Below are 21,616 nucleotides of genomic sequence, written 5' to 3' on the forward strand. Positions count from 1 at the left end.
GTCCATTTAACCACGCCTTCGGCTCTTGTCATATCACAGTTTGTCCCAGGGTCGAGATTAGTCAACATTGTGCAACAACACATTAATCACGAAAAACACAAAAGGACAAAGATCAGAGTGGGTCATGTGCGAGTAATTTTATGATGATCCAGTAGGCAGACGTTGACATCCACAGGCGTTCTCACCCTGTTCGACGGGTAGGGGTAGACATATTCAACTGGCTTCGCGTCGGTTAACAACATTTACCTAACACCACGTCCTCTTTTGAAGGTGAGTAAAGCGATTAAAAGGTGAGTAAAACTTATTTTTCTTTCAGAATAGAATTAGAGTAATCACCTCGATCAGCCACAGGTTCTTCTTTTAGGCTTCGAACGCTTGAATTAAACGTGTGTGAAAAGGGGGGTGACTTGGGGGCGTTTCCTGCAGGAACGACGACCTCGGGGAAGCAAAACATGACTTCGGCTGAAAAAATAACTTTTTCAATGTGGAAGCGTTTAGCCCTGGTGTCCGAACAGATTTCATGGCTCAGGTAATCATCAACTGTACTCAACCGTACACTGTCTACTGTTCTTAGAGACCATCCATTATGTCTTAACTGTCAAGATGTTTCAACTCTAGCTTACGATAACAATGGATGGCCTTGACGCAAACCATACATGTTGATAGTAGTGTTAGTAGAACCTGTACAGTGGATGTTATGTCTCCAGTCTGAATCATGAGACGTCTGTGTGTGGTGCTCCCTGCCTTGTGGCGTTCACAGATCTTCCCAAGGTCGAGGCATATTAATCCCCGAAAAGCATAAAAGGATAAAGATCGAGGGAGGTCATGAGTGAGTAATTTTACGGCGATCGAGTAGACAGACGTCTAGACACTGTCATTCATTGATATCTTCACTGCGACTGGTACGGTAGACATGTTCAACTGGCTTCGCGTCAGTTGACAACATTTCCAGACATACCAGACTCCACATCTGGTGATTGAGGTGAGTAAAACGATCTACAGTATTTTTCTTTCAAAGTAGAAATCCGGGCACTACTGCAGCCACTGGACGGCGTATGTGAGAAAGGGGGCGTGGACGCAGCGTTCCCCCCAGGGAGACTACCTCGGAGAACAAAACTTGTATTCCCTGATAAAGTCATTTTTCAACATCAAAAACTTCAGGCCCTGCGTCTCAACCAATAGCATTCAGAACAGCTCACTTCGATAGGGCATTCTGGCTGATGTGTCAATAGAGACCAATTGTACTCTGTCTAGACCAAATGTGTTTTGTCTGTACGCGTACAGATTTTACGGTATACCGGTCAAAAAAGGTGGTCTTGTTGCAAACTTAACACGTAAGCAGAAGTGTTCGAACCTCTGCGGTAATTTTAGTGACTCCAGTCTGGGTCAAGAGACTTGTGTGTGTTGTGTTCCCTGTCTTGTGCCATTCACATTGTCACACACCCCGTAATGAATTTGGCTGATGCTATCTAGTGTAGTTTTGGTAATCTCGGCATTGTTGTTCTTCATTAAATTTTTTCTGCAGAAGATAAACAAAGGTAAGTTACTCAAGCAACTGGATATGATTTTGGAAACGGTCAGACGTTTCAGATAGCATCCACTATCTTTTAAAGGTAAAACAAGGGTAACTCATTTTAATATACACCTAGTTAACACGTACTGAGGCATGCAATTTGGTATGGCGGCGCGCAAAGGAGTGGCGACAAGATTGTGGCTGAGAACAATGTCATGTTACGGTTACTTACCCCGCATAGCTTCCGGGCTTATAGATATGCCAGAAGAACAACACCATTGTTCATTCAAACAGCAAATATTTGTACAGTCAGTCTTATTACCTACATGAAAAATGGAGGTATAGTTTTGTCTCTAAGTGGATTTTTAATGTGTACAAGCGTGTTCGGCGGAATATCTTGAGAACCTCTGGATGGATTGCAATGATATTTGGTACGTGGGAGGGTGTTGTTAACCTGACGGCCCTCTTCTATTTTAGGCCTCCTCGTGGTCAAACTTTGTATTGCACTGGACCCTCAATTTTTTCATTATTCTGTCTTGGACATGACGTTGTCTTGATATTTTCTGTGACACATAGCTTTTGATGTAGGGAAGGAGTGGCGAAGGTTTAGGTGCCCTAGGAGTTCGATCTGAAATGGCAGGGTTTTGTGAAGTGAATTATTTCGTACACACGCAAATAGAAAAGGAACATGTCAAGTCAAATTTAACATAGCATACACAGTGCATAATTCGACAAAATTGCCGATGTTATCGATGTTCAAGTAAATGACTGAAGCTTCATTCGTCTTCAGGCGATATTCCTGACAGCGGCGACATCTAACCAGCCATGGCGAGCCGGCGGAGAGTAGACCAACAGAAGATGCCGCCTGCAAAAAGGATGCGACACGAGAATGGCAACCTCGCCCAAAACCAAGATAACGGCACCTCACTAGTAAACGAGTGCGATGCAAAACCAATAGGAAAAGTCCAGCCCGGTTTGTTGGCATCCAAACCGAAGCATGGGATTTTCTTCACCATAAAAGGAGCCGATCCTTACAAGCAAGAAATTATGACGCTGATCAGAGACCTTCGAGACTACGGAATGACCGCAGGAGAGCGAACGTGGGCGGTAGTGGCCTTCAACCCGGACCTCTGGGAAAAGTGGCAAAATAGTGAAATAAATCTGGAGAAGCGTCCAGAAGGGAGCTATCTGCTGCCTGATTCCACCAAATTTGTCAACACCGGTGGTGATGTTTTCTTCTTCCTTAAGTCCGACTCCTTGGACCATATCCACAGTCTGGAGAACATGGTTACCACGCGGCTGAACAGCTGTCAGCTGGACTTTACCAAAGAACACTCGGAGCCAGGGAACAATCGCGTTATCGGCGGCCTTTTCGCGGATGGACTGGCCAATCCCACAGACGTAGAGAACATCGACGACTTCGTCATCACGACAGATGTAGACAAAGGCGCTACTGGGGGATCGTACATGCTGACACAGAAGTTCGTCTTCAACTGGACCATTCTGGATGACATGACGCAAGACCAGCTGGAGAACATGATCGGGAGGACCGTGACAGACGACATCCTGGTCGTTGATGACACACGGCGGCACATCAAGTGTGCACACATCCTGGACGAGAACGGCAAACATCCCCTTGTCTTCCGTCAGTCCATGCCCTACGGTTCTAATAATACCGGCGTCGGCCGTGAAGAAGGGACCTTTTACATTTCCTGCGCAAACACCTGCCAGCGTTTCCTTGACATACTTACGAAACTCATCGACGAAGAAGACAAGCTGATCAGCACTGTACACTCTGAAGAAGGTAGCTTCTGGTACGTACCGAGCGCAGAAGAGCTCGGTCTGACGCCCATCCCTGTCCGGGAACAACTCCAACTGATGCCACAGTGGGACGTCAAGAGCGACAACGGTTACATGTTCTACAACAGCCGAGAGTACCTGTACCGGATGACTACAGGCGGCTATAAAGACCCGAAGGACACGCCCAGTTGTCGTGTTCTCAAACTCCTGGGTCTGGTCTTGACCGATTGGCAGCGCAGCTGGTTCGAGAAACAAGACGAGCCTGACATTCCCGAACTTAAAACGTTTTTGACCAATGACGATCAAGTCCTCCTAGACAAGTACGACAACGCTGTCCCGATAAGGAAAGGCCTCGCCACATATTACACCCTGCAGCACATCGTCAGCACCCCCCCCTACTCCCAGCAGTTTGACGTCTACCGTATCTACCCGGATGAACTGATCGTGGGAGTGATGCCAAGCTTCTCTTTTGGCCTTGGAAGGAGAGTGATGCCGTACCTGACACGTGAGGAGCAGATTCCTGCCTACCAGATGGGCGTGACGGAGGCTGCAGCTATTGGACACGTCGTCCCGGATTTTCAGATCATTTTGGACAACGGTCTGCAAGCCCTTATAGAGGAGATGGCTAGTAAGGCTGAGTCCACCCAACAAGAGGACAATAACAAGCATAAGTTTTTTCTTACGGCTAAGATGTCGCTGATGGGTGTTCAAGCTTACATGGAAAGCTACGCGGATCTTGCCAAGAAGCTGACCAACAAAACAACGTTCACTGCCGAACAGAAGTCAAATCTTCAACAGATCCATATTCGTATGAAGAAGCTCGCAAAGAGCAAGCCTGACACGTTTCTGGAGGCCGCACAGCTTGTCTTTACTATGCATTGCTGCCTGCACATCGTCGGTGAGCCAATCTCCATCGGGCGACTCGACCAGCTGCTGGGACCATTTTACTCTCAAGAAGGCCTGGCCATGGAAGATGCACAGGAAATCATCGACTGTTTCTGGATCAAGGTCGGCGAGAGAACCCTTTTGAATCGCCACGCAGCACAGGATAAGGTTTTTCCCGGAATGGGTGCTGTTCCCTATAGAAGCGACGGCAACTTTCCTCAGGGCGGCTGTATGAACCAGTGGGGACAACAGCTCACCATCGGTGGCTATCTACCGAACGACGACCAAGTCCCAAAGTCTGCCTGTAACGACGTCACCCTGATGTGTCTCCGAGCCTCCCGGCGTCTGCCTCTGAACGCCCCGTGCCTGACGTTACGGCTTCACGAAGGTATCTCCCAAGAGGTGTTGGAGGAGACAGCCAAGGCACTGCTGAGTGGAGGAGCTCACCCGGTCCTACTGCATGACGACAGGCTGATTCCAGCCCTGCTGGACTCCGGACGGAGGGGGATTCCCGTCCGCCTGGAAGATGCCAGGAACTACGCCTGTGATGGTTGTTTCGAGCCCGTGTTCGTTGGTGCCTCTGAGTTTGCGTTCTGCACTTTCTTCCTCCTCGAAGCCGTTGAAATGACACTGAACGAAGGGACGCTCTATTCACAGGCTGGTCCACATTTCCTGCGAGGTACCAAAAAGTCCTTTCCCTCGCCAAATGCTAGTAGGATCAAAGATTTTAAAGAATTCCAAGAGATCTTCCTCAAGCACCTTCGTCTTCAAATTCCTTTGCTGGTATCCTTCCTCGTCAGCGGCTATGGTAACATATGGAAGATGTGTCCCAGCCCTCTCCTATCTGTCATGATGAAGGATTGTATTGAGGCCGGTAGGGATCATTCAAACGGCGGTACGAAGTACCACGATCTGGGCTTCATGTTTGTGGGCGCCGCCGACGCCATCGATTCGCTCTACGCCATCAAGAAGCTCGTGTACGACCCGCTCACCGCGCTGACAACACTTCCGGATCTCCTCACGTGTCTGAAGTGCGACTGGGGCCACGACATGAAGGAGTATCTCATCGACGTTCGAGCGGGACCAGGAAGGGCCGAGGCACAAGCAACTTTCTTCAGGCATCTTCGAGACGTCGCCGTGTCCTTCCCAAAGTTCGGCCACGGTGAAAATGAAGAATTAAAGGAGCTGGCAACTTGGATGTTTGAAAACGTCTTGACGATACTTCGGGAGACCTTCGACGACGCTCCAACTGGAGTGAAAGAGATCTTTGAACGACTGGAGAAGGATTATTCTCTACCAGGCAGACCTTTCGGCTTCGTGGCGCTGCCAGGAATAGGCACGTTTGAGGCGTATGTCGGATACGGACTCAACAGCGCTGCGTCAGCAGACGGGCGGCGGAGCGGCCAGCCGATAGCGTCGGACCTGAGCCCGGCACCTGTACCCCAGGACCTGCCTGCAAACCCGGACAGCTGTGACATCTACAAGTAAGTGGAGAACGAAAGCATGCTTAAATTCATCTTCATAGATAGTAGTTAACACCCTCTGATACAGCTACAGAATGCTCTTCCTGTATGTATTTCTGTGCGTTCGTTCATGAAGGCATCTTGCTCAGACACTTATGTCCCCTATATCAATTGTTTGTCCTGTTCAGAGCGCTGAAATGCTGGGACCTTGAGGTCATCAACTCCGGCCTGTCATGCGGCTCTGAGGTGGATCTGATGATACGTGAAGACTTCCCATTGGACAAGCTGACAGAGTTCCTTCGGCGCTACGCGGACCTGGATGGCCCCATTGGCTCGAACGTCATCACGGGTAAGCTTCGTCACCTTCATGTTCAGGTATCTTTGCAATGAATGACGTCTAATCCAAAGCATGAGAAATTTGTTTCCTGGAGAGGTTATAGAGCTGATTGAGCCAAAAGATATTGAACCCCGGAGCCCCAACCATTCTCGGCAATATTGTTTGGTCAAAACTTGAAGGACGTAATGGAGGATGCGCCCAGGTGCAGTCACGTGCTGCTTATCTGCCAATGCTGGTGAACGGTCTGATTGGTCTGTCACGTTGGCTACACTTTGCTGTAGATAAGCTTCATCTCATGTATGTTATTTCCTGTTTACTCCAGTGACCTGTGCGAATCCGGAAACCCTGGAGAAGGCCTCCAAGGTCACCGATGCCTACGAGCTAGTGCGCGTGCGCCAGGGCGGCTGGACAGAGTTCTTCATCACCCTGTTTCCTGTGCACCAGGGACAACTGCGGCGACGCATGTACGTCCACCCGTAAAGACGTCAAACCGTGACGCATGGACGTCAGGTCGTGACCCATGAACTTTTCCCAATTGTAAGTGACGCAGGGACGTCCACGTGCATCCTCGATGCATCAGTGTCGCGACGCATGGATCATGGACGTTCACCCATGACTCATGAATGTAAAACCGTCACGTTAATTTGCCCCTGTTTGATTTTGATTGAGCTTCCTTTACTTTATACACCTAGCTAACTAGCACAATCATCAATACCATTATTTTGCCCTGAGTGGACCATTTAGGGACATGAGCTGAAGTATACGAAATGGGAAACTGATAGATTAAGGTACCAGGTGATAGTTATTGTGGCCATAGTGTGGACAGCAACTTCGACTACCGGCAGGACTGCAGCTTGCAATGTGGACTAAATACATTGATATTCATTTACTTCATTTAATTCCATACACAAGACACGCAGTAATGCATGGAGGATCAAGATTACAATAGTAGTTGATGTATAAGATAAGATACCAGGATATAATACTAGGGTGAGACTTGAATTTTTCATGGTGTCAAAGGTTAATCAGAATTTCAAGATGTCGGTGAATTTATTATTTTTATTTCTATTTTCAGAATCCATTATACATTCACATTATCTAGGTGTCAAGTGAATGGTCATCAGAATAGCTCAGAAAGAGTAGTTTAAGTCCAGACTTGAACTAAGGGGACATAGGCAAGGTTTAAACTGCAATGAAAGAAGTTGTGGGGATATATATTCGTGTGGTGTATTAAAACAACAAAAACGTCAGTTCTGCATTTGTGTCAATGTTCGTGCCCGATGTTATGTCGTTCATGGCAGAGAAAACAATACAAATTCTTGAAAATGCATGTACATACAAAAAGGACCACTAGAGACCTTATGTGAATGTTATCGTCTGATGATTCACATGAAAGTGCCATCTAATTCACTATTAATTAACTGCAACGTTTTTATCAGTTTAAGGTCATCCTCTTAAAATGTATACAACACAAGAAGTGAAATCTATGACTGAAGCCGCCACTACCAGTAGATCAATTATGATACGTGAAACCAAGGACTTGGTGAAACACGGTGTAACAGCGAGTGCTCATATGTGTACATAGAAATATCAAACAACTGATTGAGCTAACGTAACACATATAGCTTGTCACGATAGTTAAATTGTGAAACTCTTCAACCATTGCAATGAAAAAAACTCACTAATGATCAAACCTATTAATTAAAGAGAGTTTGCTTTTACATTCCATATTCTGGTCACGCTAATCCATTCATTTACTTTATTGATATCAGTGAAATAGGTGTTTCATTCGCGAAATAGAGCCTAAAATATTCACAATTTTAGCAATGCCAATTGTAGGGTTATAAACGTAGGAGATTTAACCTAATAAATGCTACCTGACCCTGTAACCTAGTTGGTGCCAAAATGCTGCTTCAGTAGGGAGGAAGGTTAAGGTATACGGGAAAACAAAACATTAAAAAAGCTGCTCAAACTCGTATCATTAGATTATCCTCCCTGCAAGCTTTATCCTTACTGCCCTCACACACGCGGACTACTGTCTAGCTGCCTCAGCCAGTTCAAGTCTCTTCATTCTCTCCTCGGCTGTTTCTTCCTTCTTCGTCACAGCATGGATGATGAAGGCGAGCACGAAAATGGCCACCACTCCTCCGGCGGCGCCGAATATTACCCAGAAGGGCCAGACGTTACCCTGTTCCATGATGACGTCCAGGAGAGACTTGTGGGGGGTGACTGCAGGGGTACCGGTACCGGGGTATGCAAAGGTAGTGGGGTTCGTCGCTGTGGTGGGGTTCGTCGCTGTAGGGAATTCAAATATCAACTTCTATTATCAAAACATTCTGAAAATTATGTCACTATAATGAACAAGTCTCTCTAAACATACGTTAGTCTATGCAGGAAGCAATAAACAAAGCCAAGCCTAAGAAAACAGTATCATAAGAAATATTTACATCTATTTTGCAACATTGGAAATGAGTGAATTACCTGTAGCAGCAGTACTCTGTGCCTGTCGTTTGATTCTGACGTCAGAGACAAGCATTTGGGCGTCATCCTGTGGAAAAGTGAGTGTCAAGATTTCATAACCTACTTCCTCAGCTCTTGGACACGTAAAACTGCCCTTAACGTTCTAATCGCCATGGCCAACAGTACATTTGTAGGCCAATGCAAACATTATGTGTGAATGAATATTTACAGTATACGTAGGGACAAAAGTACATTTTGTCTAAAGTATTTCATACATTTCAACCTCCTATTGTTGTTTTTGCATCAAAGTTTACAAGATACAAGCAATTTGTCGTGGAACGCAAAGGTTGTGTTTTATATAATGCTGGGTATACCTAAAATTGATATTCTACACACAGCTTGCAGCAACTACATTACAGGCATAGTAATAAAACACATGTGAAAGGAAGATAGCTCAATCAGACAGTGAACGCGTTAAAGCCTTTGATACCTGTAGTTTAGATCCATCTTCCTGCTCCAATGTGTCACCTAGCGATGCCCCTTGACAATCATACAGCAGGCCTGAAAATATGAAACATTACAAGGCACTGTAAGGTTGAGACAAAGAATTAATTGTGTCTCTGGTGCCGTAGGGGGAACAAGGCTATAGCTAACAGGAACTAGAATAATTTTTGCCAGGCACGTACATTTCTTACAGGTATCATACATGTTATCATGATATAAAGAAGAAATATTCTCAGCTCTTACAGTGTATTTGTCATTGGTATGACCCACAAAGAAAGACATGATCGAGAAAACGCCATGTTTGTTTTGGACTTTGAACCTCTTTCTCCGGTAAACTTTCTCGTGCTACTGCAAGCAAATGTTGGCATTGTCTAGTGAATGCGTTACTGTCAAAACATACAAACAGTTTGACAACGACGACAACATAACATGACATTGCTAGTTCCTGAAGCTCCCATACCTCGCAACATACCAAACTTATCTAATATCTTGCCTTGGCAATACCACTTGACTTCTGTCTGGATACCATTTTTCGTATGAGGTATTCTGAAGAGAATCACTTCTCCGAAACTTAACCACTGCATAAACCCATACAAAAATTGTTTAAAACACTTACCCAGCATCCACACGGCCAAGAAAATTTGCAGAAACGCTCCATGGAACACGCGGCGTGCAGCCATTTTGATGACCTTGGTATAGCTTACAGCCTTTCGCTGGCAAAGTGCAGAAAAACACGTCATAAACGGACACAGGTCCTTGGTTAAGCAAACATTGAGCTTTGGTAGCCCTTTCACTAATGGCACGTAGGGCCTTCTGGGTGTGCATAGGTGACTTATTTCTGACGTTATCATCCATGAGGCAGTTATAAACTACGTGCCAGCGGAGACAGACGCCACAACGCATATGATAGCCATTGCTTTCTTGGACTCCGAAAGTTTGAATTGTTAGCCGATGCTCATAGTAACTACATTTATACAAATGGCGATGTCCTTTTCAACTACAGGACGTGTACTGGTGCTGGTAATGTCTAGGTGTGCTCGCTTCGAATGAGCTAGGAAAATTGCCCTGTACATTATCGACCGGAGGTCAGGACCAGGCTAGGCCATATTTCACTCCATGGGGCCCTATCTAACATTGAAGGCTTGTTCTAAGTTCACAAATTCGATACCTAGTCTTTATGAATTACGTAGTCTTTATAAATTACGTACTGAAGGTGAAATTCAGGCCCGACAAGGCCCTCCTCTTCCCACCCCAAATGGTTTCGGCGGAAGGCTGAACTTGTCCACATATTATCGACATAACATACAGATGTCTGGAGCAGGGCGTTTCTTTATTTAGTTGGGGAGGGGGGCAGCGCTGATTCGCTATTTTCAACATCGGCCAGCATGGAAAATGGAGTTTTGAAACCTTAGAAAATCGCAAATATAAAATCTGTTAATCAGCACTCCCCAAAAAATAAACGCCGCCGCTCCAGACGTATGCGAATTACGATACAAACGTGATGTTGTTCCTGACAGTAATTGGGGCTTCGTCGGGCGGGCAGTGTGTAACATGGGCTTGAAAAGTGATAAAAACGACCAATTACCGCAAACGTTTCGAAAATGACTTGGGAAATGGTGACATCGCGAAATTATTTCTCGTTTTTTGACGGAGTGTATTTTTTTTTACTTCTGACGAACGCATTGGAAGGCCAAGAATTCGTATCAGCAATTTGTATCTGCAGCAAAAACTGAGTGTCTAAGTCAATCGCTGTAAAACTTCGTTTCGGCTTATCACAAACTTACATAGAATGTAGTTCCCTCTTCTCCGACTCCGACCACCAAGGCTGTCTGTAGATGTACCGGTAAATTATCAGACATGTATTACATTTTGTACATCAGGCATATACCGCCGTAGACCTATTTGTTCTCATCCTTAATGTACTAACGAACTTCTTTAATATTTACGACCTTTCATAGGCAACTAGACATGTAAGACGACGACTCGAATATAGTGAAAAGTGCCTTTTTTTAATCAGAGGTCACATATACTGTACATGTAAAGCAGCAGTATACTTTGAATCTCACATTTCATTTGTCAGGACACATGCATAGCAGCTGCTAGTGCTTCTTGTCATTTCCTGTTAACATTTATTCCCTTTCCTATAAGCCACAATATGAACCACATAATGAAGCTCATATTTTAAAAATTGTCGACGATGTTGTTTGGTTTACATTTGGAAGTGTGACATTTTTAAAAAGACAAATGCCATCGCATTATATCATGGGACAATCAACGGGAAATAATTCATTGCTAAACAAAATCATACTAAATAAATAACGCTAATTAAAGCATTTTTTGTTCGTTTTGTTCGTTTTTTACGTAATTATCTGTTTGTTAAATGTCCATCGCACGCGCATCTTGTCCCTCTTCCTGCTTGTTTGGCACAGCCGTGTCGACTGACGCGTCAACCATGTCGCACAGCCCGGAGTCGGCCCAGTCGTACGGCTCGATCCACAGGTAGTTCTGGTACCTGGCCACCATGTGATCGGGACATGTGGAGGTGGACTGTAACGGGGAGCCGGGGTGCTCCAGAACGCCGACTCTGCGGTACGGCGTCAGGTAATGATTCATCGGTTTGCTTCTCCCCGTGGCGCCGAAGCGGAGCGGGTAGCTAGGGTGGCGCGGCGAGCCCGGGCTGGTCGGGGGAGGGCTGTCCTGGACGTGCTCCAGCCCCGGGGGACGGGGACGGTATAACGGAGGAAGAGGCGGCGGTCTGCTCAGGCTCTTCACCGGCTTGCAGGAGTGCCAGAGCCCGCCCTCTGAGCGGCTCAGGGACAGGTTTGGGGTGACGCCGAAGTTCCACGGCGTCTCGTAGCCGTCGACACCGTCGTCTTTCTTCACGTTGTACGAAGCGTCGGAAACGTCAACAGGCTCACATGTGTTATACATCGTCGTTAGGCTGCCCTGCGGCTTGGTGAGTGCGCCTGTACTAGTATCTGTCGTGATGCGCGCACGCTTCTTAGGCCCTTTGTCACCAACAGTAGTCGACTGACTGGTTGGCAGGAGGTTCGAGGAGCTATTTCCACTGCTTCGTCCCCTTTTACCAGTAGTAGTACTGTTATCTGAGCTGCTCTGAGCTCGCTTCATTGAATCAGCGCTTGTAGGGGACTCTACCGTTTCTGCCATTGAACTGTCCACGCGGGGACTTGGGTCATCCTTGCTTTCTGTCCCAACTAACAGTCTAATGGCGTCTTCCAGAGGAATCCTGTCTGGCAATACAGCCGGCAAAGCTGGTGTCGCTGTTGCCGTGATTGTGTTGTTGTTCATATCTGACGTTGGCACCATCAATGGTACAGCCATCGCTGTCCGATTACTGGAGCGGCCCTGCATCGGCATCGATGCTGTTGCTGACCCCAAGGTGGCAGAGTTGTCGGTTTTCCTGACTTTCACTGCAACGTGTGGCTTCCTTCTTGGCGGTCTGTCTTTGCGACCTGCCTGGTTATTGTTGCTCTTCTTCTGCAAAAAAAGAGACGACAAAAGTTAATCATAAGTTATTGACGAATTACCGTGACAAAGATCTATTGCGTGGAAGTCCTCTTAAGGATTTGGAGGATATTGCGGATAATAGTTCGCTCCTTTGTTCGCTTCTGCCATGGAACAGCAGAGAAGCTATATATGTATAGTGTATAATGAATTTCAGAGCTAGAAGCGACTGTATACTATATAATGATAATATATCGGAGCGAACTACTATCCGGATGGTACCAGGCTAGAATTTGTAGCATTACAAGCAAATTTGGTACCAATTTAATACATAGATGTGCTAATAAAATGTGAACGAGTGAATGACTGGCTGGCAGAAAAAGTACAGTTAACTGAATGGTGGCTATGTCATAACGAAAACAAACTGAACTGAAGAACCTTCCGTCTTGTGGGTGGTGACGTCTTTGGCCTGGACAGTGACGCCTGCCATCGTACGTCACTGGACTCCTGACGTACAGTAGCTTCACGACCCGTACTGGAGTGGCCCTGTACCGGCATCCATGCTGTCGCTGACTCCCCTGCAATGGGCGGTTCCTCTGGTCTGTCACTGCGTCCCGCCTGCAGCTGGTTGTTCTTCTGAAAGAAGAGGCACCAAAAGTTAAGTTCATGACAATATGGAGGTTAGGAACTATTTCATATAAGTCTTGTTTAGGATTTTTGAGGATATTGCGGATATTGTAGTATTACGAGCAATTTTGGTATACCCATTTAGTTTATTTGTTTGAACCTTTGTTTATTCATTTAGTACATAGATGTGATCATGTGGCCGATTGAATTGCTGAATAAAAGAAAAATAAAATATACTGAATGGTGGCCGTGTTATAACGAAAAACAAACTGACCTGAAGAGCCAGTGTCATGAGTGGTGACGTCATAGGCCCGGGCAGTGACGTCTGCTGTCGTGCGTCGCTGGACTGCTGACGTACGGCTGCTTCACCAAACATACTGTCTCTTTGCTTCCTCATAAACTGTCGGGAAAAGGGTGCCAACGTTTAAACGTTTACTTAGAGACCTCGTCACATGAAGATCACCACACAGGCATGGTCAGAAACGGAACGTAAGATTTAATGCAGAAGAGTGCACAGTGTTGAATAGTAACATCACACAGAGATGGATAATGATCATTTGTCATCAGGTAAAATCTGACCTGTAAAACCTGCTGAGGTGTGGGCAGTGACGACAGGGGTGGCGGTTTGGACGGCCAGGTTTTGGGCAGTGACGTCAGGAGTGGCGGATTGGACAGTCGTGGTGTAGGCAGTGACGTCAGGAGTGCCGGATTGGACAGCCGTGGTGTGGGCAGTGACGTCAGGAGTGCCGGATTGGACAGCCGTGGTGTGGGCAGTGACGTCAGGAGTGCCGGATTGGACAGCCGCGGTGAGGGCAGTGACGTCAGGAGTGCCGGATTGGACAGCCGTGGTGTGGGCAGTGACGTCAGGAGCGCCGGATTGGACACTCCAGGTGCAGGGACTGCCGCCAACCTCTGCTCGTGTGAGGAGGGAATTTCAGCGTCGGCATTTCGGATGGAGCGAATTCCCTGTGAGAAAAAGTTAATTTCCGTGTAAAAGAAAATGCCATCTGCACAAAATAGATGAAATCGGAGTTCTTTTCCACATGAGATTTGTATATAGGAGTATATATAGGGGATGCTGATCTACGTGTAGGAACAAGTTAGAGAACATGGCCATGTTTATCAATTTGGTATTGTGAGGCAATGTCTGTAATAAAGAAATGGTCAACAAGTAAAGCGCCGTAAAGCAAGTCAGAAAGGTACACTGCATAGTATGAACCACCGACGTTCCGTTTGTTATCTGACCTGCTCAATTTCCTTTGCTGTATACACAGCCTGGATGGGCATGGACCTCAGAGGTGTCTGAGTTGACGATCGGGGTGCGCGCCATCGTCTGTGGGCGTTTTCATCAGCAGGACGACACACGTCACTGAGCTTGTTGTCTCTCGGTTTGTCCGTCCGGACACCATGTGGCAAGTTTTGGGGTGATGCAGCGACAGCCGTCGCCGCTAGGAGACGTTGAACCTCCGCGCCGCTCTGTGATATCTGTTGGACAATGATGTTTCCAAACAGATAAAAATAGGTTTTAAAAAACGCCGTCTATGTTCACATATTTAAACACCGATTGCTACAATCATATCAACATACCTTTATATTACAAGTGTTCTATATACTATGCTGGACACCTTACTTACTTGTAGAATAAAGTTTCAAGCTGTCATTTGAAAAAAAAACGCTTTTCTTAAACTCATGACATCCCCCTCCATATTAACATAATACAAAGAGAGCTAAACTACGCACAAGGTCTTGTTACATGTTGTCTTTCCCTGATATTTTTTCACATGACAGTCTATATCAATTGATGATAACTGCTGATATATAGTTTATATCTACTCACCTGTGAAATGTTGCTTGGCCGGAGAGGGTACTGCTGGGCCGGTAGTCTGCTATCCGTCTTCTGGTCGCTAGGAGGCATGTTTGACTGACCCAGGCTGTGCCGGAGACGTCCGTCCCCACGTTTTGAAGATTCCGATCTGACCGACTTCTCCCGTAACTCCGCTGCCGCTGGAGGCCCGCTGCTGCGCCTGGCTCCATCACCTCCAATCTTCGCCGCCAGCGCCGCCGCCTTTTTGCGGAAGAGCTTCCGGAGCTTTTGGTCTCTTCTAATCTTCTCCTCCTCTCGTTTGATGAACTCGATGAGGGACTTCCCAATGCTTAATCTCGATGACGTCGGCTTGTGTGTAATGACGTCACGTCCGTGACGTACGCCCGCGGTCTCGCCGTCGGTGCCGACAGCAGGTGTTTTTTCCTGGGTTGGTGCAGCGGCACTCAAATCAGCTGAGCCGCAACAGCGTGTTGCTGAACTGTGTGCTAGCTCGGGTTGGGACGAGGTAGGGCGGCTTGTGGAGTCGGTCGTCTTCTTCTCCGTTATCAGAGGGCATAGAGCCTCTTTACGGGCGCGTATTTGTGATGAGACTTCCGCTAGCTCATGCTGGCTCATCCGCCGACGTGCTTTGATCACTCGGCGATCGGAAATTGGGCTCTTCTCCGTCTCATCCGGGACCTTGGTGCCGGTTTCAACTGTAGTTGCACTAGCGGTCACGTTTCTGCTATCACCACTCCTGCTCCTCTTAATGTACTCTGCGTACGAAATCCGACGTTTGCTGCCTTGACGACGGGACTCGTCCGAGTCCTCTAAGGTAGAGCAAGGGCGCTTTACGCTACCTGTGTCGTCATGGCAAACTTTTGGATTTGTTGGTCGGTTGGTTTGTACGACTACGTACTCTTTACTTGCTCCAGCGGCCTCCTTGGCATTGTGGTGAGGAGACGGAGCGACACGGCGGAGTGTCAGCACGACAGGAGGAGGAGACAGCCGTCTCTTCTCCTCTCCGGACGGGACAGCGGGGACGTGAGGAGCGGTTGGAGTGGAGGACGCGATCCGTGAAGACTTCTCCTGATGTGACCCGTGCCTCTCCTGTCGCGGCCTGCTCCCGCTGGAGCTTCTGTCGTCTTCAGACTCCTCGTCTCCGGACAGCCATGAGGTGTTGTATGGCTGGTTTCTTCTGTCCCTGCGTTTTGTTGTAGACGTGCGCTTTGACACAGCGGTCTGAAAGGGTAACATCGAACAATATATATCTGTTATTGTCAGTTTGTGACTATGCAAACATAGCATTGTGTATTAGGCAAAGGATGCCCTAGTCTGTGCCTGGTGTTAACCAACCATCCACACAGAGGCGAATAGGCCCGTCTTTCTTATCCACTTGCAATACGCAAATACTCAAACATTGATCACACATATCCCTGTCGCCAAAAACGTCCACCAAACACAGCGAAATGGTACCGTCCTTGGTGCTGAATTACAGAGCTGCACATGACAAATGTTGTGATACGTGGTCGCTATAATTTCTGTGTTTTTTTTTTTTTTAAGTTTAGCTAGGGCAGTATTAGTTCAGTTTCTATTATTCTGCTGGTATTGTAAGTCAGTGCGTAACGTAGAAAAGGATCTGTTGTCGATACGACAAATTAGCATAATGCCTGTTGGACTATAGCTATCGAAACAATACGTCTTGTTTGCAAGCAGTCTGTCCGTTAAACACTACTACCTATCAACAAAGGATCTCAAAGTGTTTTGGTGAGAGTAGGTTGGAGGTTGTGTCCTAAGTTACCTTGTACGTAGTGCACAATCTGTCCTGTGAACACGACTTCAGCTGTGCTGAACCGTGCCTGTCCTGTCCCTGTCTGCCCCGGCTGGGGCTCCGCTCGTCGTCCGTGAACTCTCCGTCACCGGCCCGCCATGACGATTCGTAGGGCCTTTTCCTTCTGTCCTTGCGGTTTTGTGCCCCTTTATGTTTCGACACAACCGCCTGGAACTGGAAGGGCAATATTGAACAATGATACACAGTCGTATCATGAACCTACATCCTACAAAAGTAACTCGGAATAACCATAAATTGCGAAAAGGAGAAGATAAAGACTATGTTCAAAACTTGTTCAGACGATGTTCAAGAAAGATCGGAAAACATATACTGTATAAACTTCTAAATACCAGCTAAGACCATATTGTGCTTTGCCGAGAACACGTTAAAACTGAGTGTCCGTACCTTGTCGTGAGGCCGGGCGCTGAGCGCTCGGGTCTCCTCCTCTACACGCTGTGGCAGCGGGAGGGTTGTTCCGGGGGGAAGCAGAAAACCTAAACGTGGACGAAATGAACTTTGTTGCTATTGATAACAAATGATCGTAGTTCTTCAAAGAGACACTATCAGGAAATAGTAATAGCACAAGTAAGGTGCACGTAAGATAGCCAAAAAAATAGTTTGCATCAACACGAGTGAAACAACTCGCTATAGAGACAAAACAAATTCGTTCACGGTCCAAGTCATACTATGAGAATTGAACCTTGACTCGTAACAAATTTCAAAGCTTATTTCTCCCAGTACAATCTACGCTTATCGAGGAGTTTCTTAGATATGAACCGAACGTTGACGATAGGTTAGTAGTAAGTGAGATACACGATTGTTCAATGTGAAGTTCTTCACTTGGGTGTTAAAAAAAAAACAAGAGCATAAATATAATCACACTTGAAAGTACTGTCCTAGTGGTATATATATTTGAGTAAAATAAATCATACAGGTGCAGGAATAGGCAACTATGAACGTTAACAAATAAAATGTAAAAGTCAGTTTGACATAAAATGTTGTTGATGCTCACCAAACTGCTCCCTTCTGGACTCTCGCTCTTCTCTGTGAAGAGCGTCGTTCTGTCCGATTTTCGCCGACATAGCGACTCCTTGCGTCCGATCGACGCGATACTTCTTCTCTCTTCCTTCTTTAGGCATTGCGAATACCAAATGAACTCATTAACACGAGAAAACGGCACGAGTGAAAAACACGTGCGGTCTCGTTGAAAGCAAAATGTGCTCTGTTTACTAGAGCGGTTGTCAGGTTCGACTTCGAGGCATAAAGATGTTCTGGAACGGGGCATTGTTGGGTGGTGGCGTTCTTTCATCCTGACCTGAGATGACCCCAACTAGGTCCCATTCGGGAACAAGAGACACCGAGTAGAAAATAAATGATCTAGTTTCACTACAGACACTAACATTTACTACTTTCATATCATTTACATACATTTATGTTTTCTTGCACCCCATTACCCTTTTATTGCTAGTAGTCACCCTTACTATACTATCTAGTAGACGAGTATCTGTAAGACAGTACTGTGTACGTTCCTGCTAAAGGTGTTTAGAGAACCATGTGAAGACACCTCGGGTGGCCCATAGTCATGCACGTACATTTCCTGTTCATTACCTGCATGTATGCAGGTATGGTTTTCACGGGCGTGGGAACTTTTGGAAGCTGGGGATTTAGGGCGCTGTATCTCGAGAACGTATGGTGCGAACACGACGATTTTTGGTACGTGGGTTGGGGGTGGTGGCTTGACACTCAGGTGTGATTTTGGGCCTCCTGGCACTTGACCTTGACATTGCAGGTGACATTTTTTGTGTTTTTTGGGCACTTTTGGCGCTGTGTGTCCGGAACGATACGCGGGATTGCAACGATTTTTGGTGCATGGGTGGGGGGTTATTGCCTGTTGCCTAGGATTGACTTTGGGCCTTGTCGCATTTGAACTTGACACGGCAGGTCAAAGTTTGTGTCCGAGAGGGGTATTTCCGGAGTTATATCTTCTGAATGGTTGGTGCGGGCGCGATGATATTTGGCACATGTGTCGGCGGTGGCTGAATAATTCTCAATTTTGATTTTGGCGCCCTTGGTGCTTGAACTTGACATTCCAGGTTACCTTTTGTGCGGGCACGGGGCGTGCACTGTATCTCCGGAACGCAAGGTGCCATTGTGTTGCTTTTTGGTACATGAATTGTTGGTGGTGTCCTGGCGGTCAGGTTTGATTTTGGGCTTCCTTGTTCATGAACTTGACACTGTAGGCTGATGCTGATTTTTTCTTGGTTGGGATTCAGGACCACTAACATCTGCTTGGTTTTTTGAAAACAGATTATGGTCCAGGTTTGGGTTGATTGATAGCTCTTTACTTGTGTAATTGTCATCTGGTTTGCAGGGGCGTACATGTAGGTCACGTTCAATATATTGGGTTACTTTGTATCTGCCAGATGATGCTACAGCTCCTGCCATACTGGTTAGGTATAATTTGAGTTTGCTTCTTAGTCTTTGTGGTGTTTTGACAGCTGTATAAACTATATAGTTCTGGTACAAGTTCCTTTACCCTGTTTGGCAATCATGGTTAAACAGAAGAAGGTCACGTTCAATATATAGAAATGAATAGAGCATAAGCATGATGCTACAGCTCCTGCCATACTGGTTAGGTATAATTTGAGTTTGCTTCTTAGTCTTTGTGGTGTTTTGACAGCTGTATAAACTATATAGTTCTGGTACAAGTTCCTTTACCCTGTTTGGCAATCATGGTTAAACAGAAGAAGATACAACTTTCTAAAGTGGAGGAGAAATGAATAGAGCATAAGCATAGGAGAAAGGTATGTGTATGATTTTTCCTGTGTTTCTTTGGTGATGCCATTTCCATACTGTATGCAGGTAATTTTGGGCCAGTCATATTCACTTGATTTTTGGGCCTGCTTTTAAATCTATAGTACAGGCAGGGTTAAGTGGTGGAGGCTTTGTCAAGTATCGTCTGGTGCATTTTGTCACTGCAAATATATGATGAAATTGTTTTCCCCTTCTAAGCATCTGCTCATTGGTTTTGGGGGATGTTTGCCGGGTGTTCGCTCTGGCTACAACAGTTTTCTGAACTTTTCAAAGCTTCCATTGCCAGCAGCTTGCCATCTATAAATGGGATTGACAAGGACATTTTGATTATTAATTCTGCTGTTAAATTTGGCTTAAATACTAGAAGAGATTTAGGCCCACGTTACATTACGGTTTTCGCGAGAGCGGGACTGGCGAGAGCGGGAGCCCCATGTAAAGAGAGTTCCCGTCGTTGTAGTCCCGTTGTCTTCAAATTTTCTCCCGTCCACTCCGAAGTGTATGCCCGTAGGCTCAGTGGGAGTCCCCGACAACTTCAAACTGCGTATAAAGAGAACGCGTCGGGCCCCCGACAGCCGGAGTCAGGGTTTAGGTGATTATTTCAGTGCGTAGCCATAACTTAGCAAGTTATCACTGAAAGAAAGGGATCTTCTTTCAATTTTGAATGGGTTTTTAAAGTCCTTTTTTATCAAAAATTTTGTGGTCGAAGTTACCAGAAGTGTCAGCGAAACAACAACGTAGTCAGGGACTTGTATTTCTTATGAAATTCAAATACTATTTGAATTTCAATCAGTTGGAAGTGGTAAGCAAACAAAAAATGAAATTTTGTTCAATATGACAGCGTGCAGCTAAAAAAAACTGCGATCTTTATGGTTAGACTTTCCTGCGGGTGGGTTGGGTTGGTCAGATTGAATGAAAATATGATACCACCCTGGGGACTAACTGTTGCTGTTGCATGGGGGCTACCACAGTGAGATTGTCTATGGAACTACTGTACTAAGTACCATTGGTGAAATTATGCAAAGAACCTTTCAATGTCAAGTGATATATCACTCCAGAAATAAATCTTTAATGGAAGAATACACACCAAGGAGACTTAGCAGCTGCATCAGGTCAGTACATTGAAATAGGAAGATATCAGTACTAAATATATCATGTGACAGAATAAATGCATGGGCCATCTGAGAAAAAAAAGTAGCTAAAAGTTGTCTCAACAATTTCAAGGTACTGTGGTTGGTTATGTACTTAAGAAATCCAAAATAAGTAATGTTCATCCATGTCCAAACTTACAAATTCAGAAAATGGAATTTCAGACTTTTGCATGGTGCACAACCAACACGGTAAAAAGCTGACTTTTCCAAGCACGTACCGCAGACAAAAAATACACAATAGGTCTACAGACACCCAATATATTTCATGCAGGCCTGAGGTCTACGAACTCTTGTTTTTACTGAGACACTGTGAAAACTTCTTTTTTTTTAAACCCTCAAACCACCGTATGGGGTCAAAACTGACCCAAGGCGTATATCAATGTGTGCCATTATGACATTTCTGGTCGAAAACAAATTTCCTTCCAGGAGTTTGTTTGTATATATGTTTTATAACTTCTCAAACGTTTTTACCGAGATTGGCTCATTGCTGATTAAGTTATCCTAGAAAGTTTTTGCATGGTCCAGTGGGGTCAAAACTGACCCCAGCATTTTTTTAAACAAACTTTTGCGACCCACACCTAAACTACTTATCGTAGGACCATGAAATTTTCAGAGAATGATGTATATGTAAGCCAAAACTTTTGAAACAACTTTTGTGCCATTATCATGTTATATGACGACATTATGGCGTCATCTTGGTAATCTCGGACGCCATCTTGGATTTTGACTGAGAACGTCATCAAATTAGCATAAATAATGAATATTGAGTCATGAAATTTACGTTGAATTTCATAAGATGTGATAAACAACTGTTATTTGCTAAGAAAACCTTAAAATTTAAATGTTTAATACAAAATTAGAAAATTTCGTAATAAATATGTCTGTCAGAATTCCGTTGCCATGGCAACATGAAAAATGATAAACATACTTTGTTTACCGAAAATGTTTGCTATCAACATTTTCTA

At 45.6% G+C, this 21,616-nt stretch overlaps 3 protein-coding genes across 3 annotated transcripts; 1 reads left to right on the plus strand and 2 right to left on the minus strand.

Annotated features, from left to right (window-relative positions):
• Window positions 1-2,310: 2,310 nt before the first annotated feature.
• LOC118420407 lies at window positions 2,311-6,624 on the plus strand. Its single transcript, XM_035827184.1, has 3 exons — window positions 2,311-5,682; window positions 5,850-6,010; window positions 6,321-6,624. Exons 1-3 carry the CDS (start codon window positions 2,339-2,341, stop codon window positions 6,476-6,478), a joined length of 3,663 nt encoding a protein of 1,220 aa, XP_035683077.1. The 5' UTR covers window positions 2,311-2,338; the 3' UTR covers window positions 6,479-6,624.
• Window positions 6,625-6,707: 83 nt separating this feature from the next.
• On the minus strand, window positions 6,708-9,757 carry LOC118422070. Its single transcript, XM_035829583.1, has 4 exons — window positions 9,579-9,757; window positions 8,949-9,019; window positions 8,480-8,546; window positions 6,708-8,293 (listed from the first exon to the last, which is right to left on the minus strand). Exons 1-4 carry the CDS (start codon window positions 9,700-9,702, stop codon window positions 8,031-8,033), a joined length of 525 nt encoding a protein of 174 aa, XP_035685476.1. The 5' UTR covers window positions 9,703-9,757; the 3' UTR covers window positions 6,708-8,030.
• Window positions 9,758-11,338: 1,581 nt separating this feature from the next.
• LOC118421808 lies at window positions 11,339-18,056 on the minus strand. Its single transcript, XM_035829309.1, has 9 exons — window positions 17,702-18,056; window positions 17,095-17,183; window positions 16,660-16,857; window positions 14,892-16,100; window positions 14,300-14,539; window positions 13,634-14,020; window positions 13,329-13,454; window positions 12,866-13,063; window positions 11,339-12,460 (listed from the first exon to the last, which is right to left on the minus strand). The coding sequence occupies exons 1-9, from the start codon at window positions 17,826-17,828 to the stop codon at window positions 11,339-11,341; spliced, it is 3,696 nt and encodes a 1,231-aa protein (XP_035685202.1). The 5' UTR covers window positions 17,829-18,056.
• Window positions 18,057-21,616: the final 3,560 nt, after the last annotated feature.

Source organism: Branchiostoma floridae, chromosome 8 (genome assembly GCF_000003815.2).
Source record: "Branchiostoma floridae strain S238N-H82 chromosome 8, Bfl_VNyyK, whole genome shotgun sequence".
NCBI lineage: Eukaryota > Metazoa > Chordata > Leptocardii > Amphioxiformes > Branchiostomatidae > Branchiostoma > Branchiostoma floridae.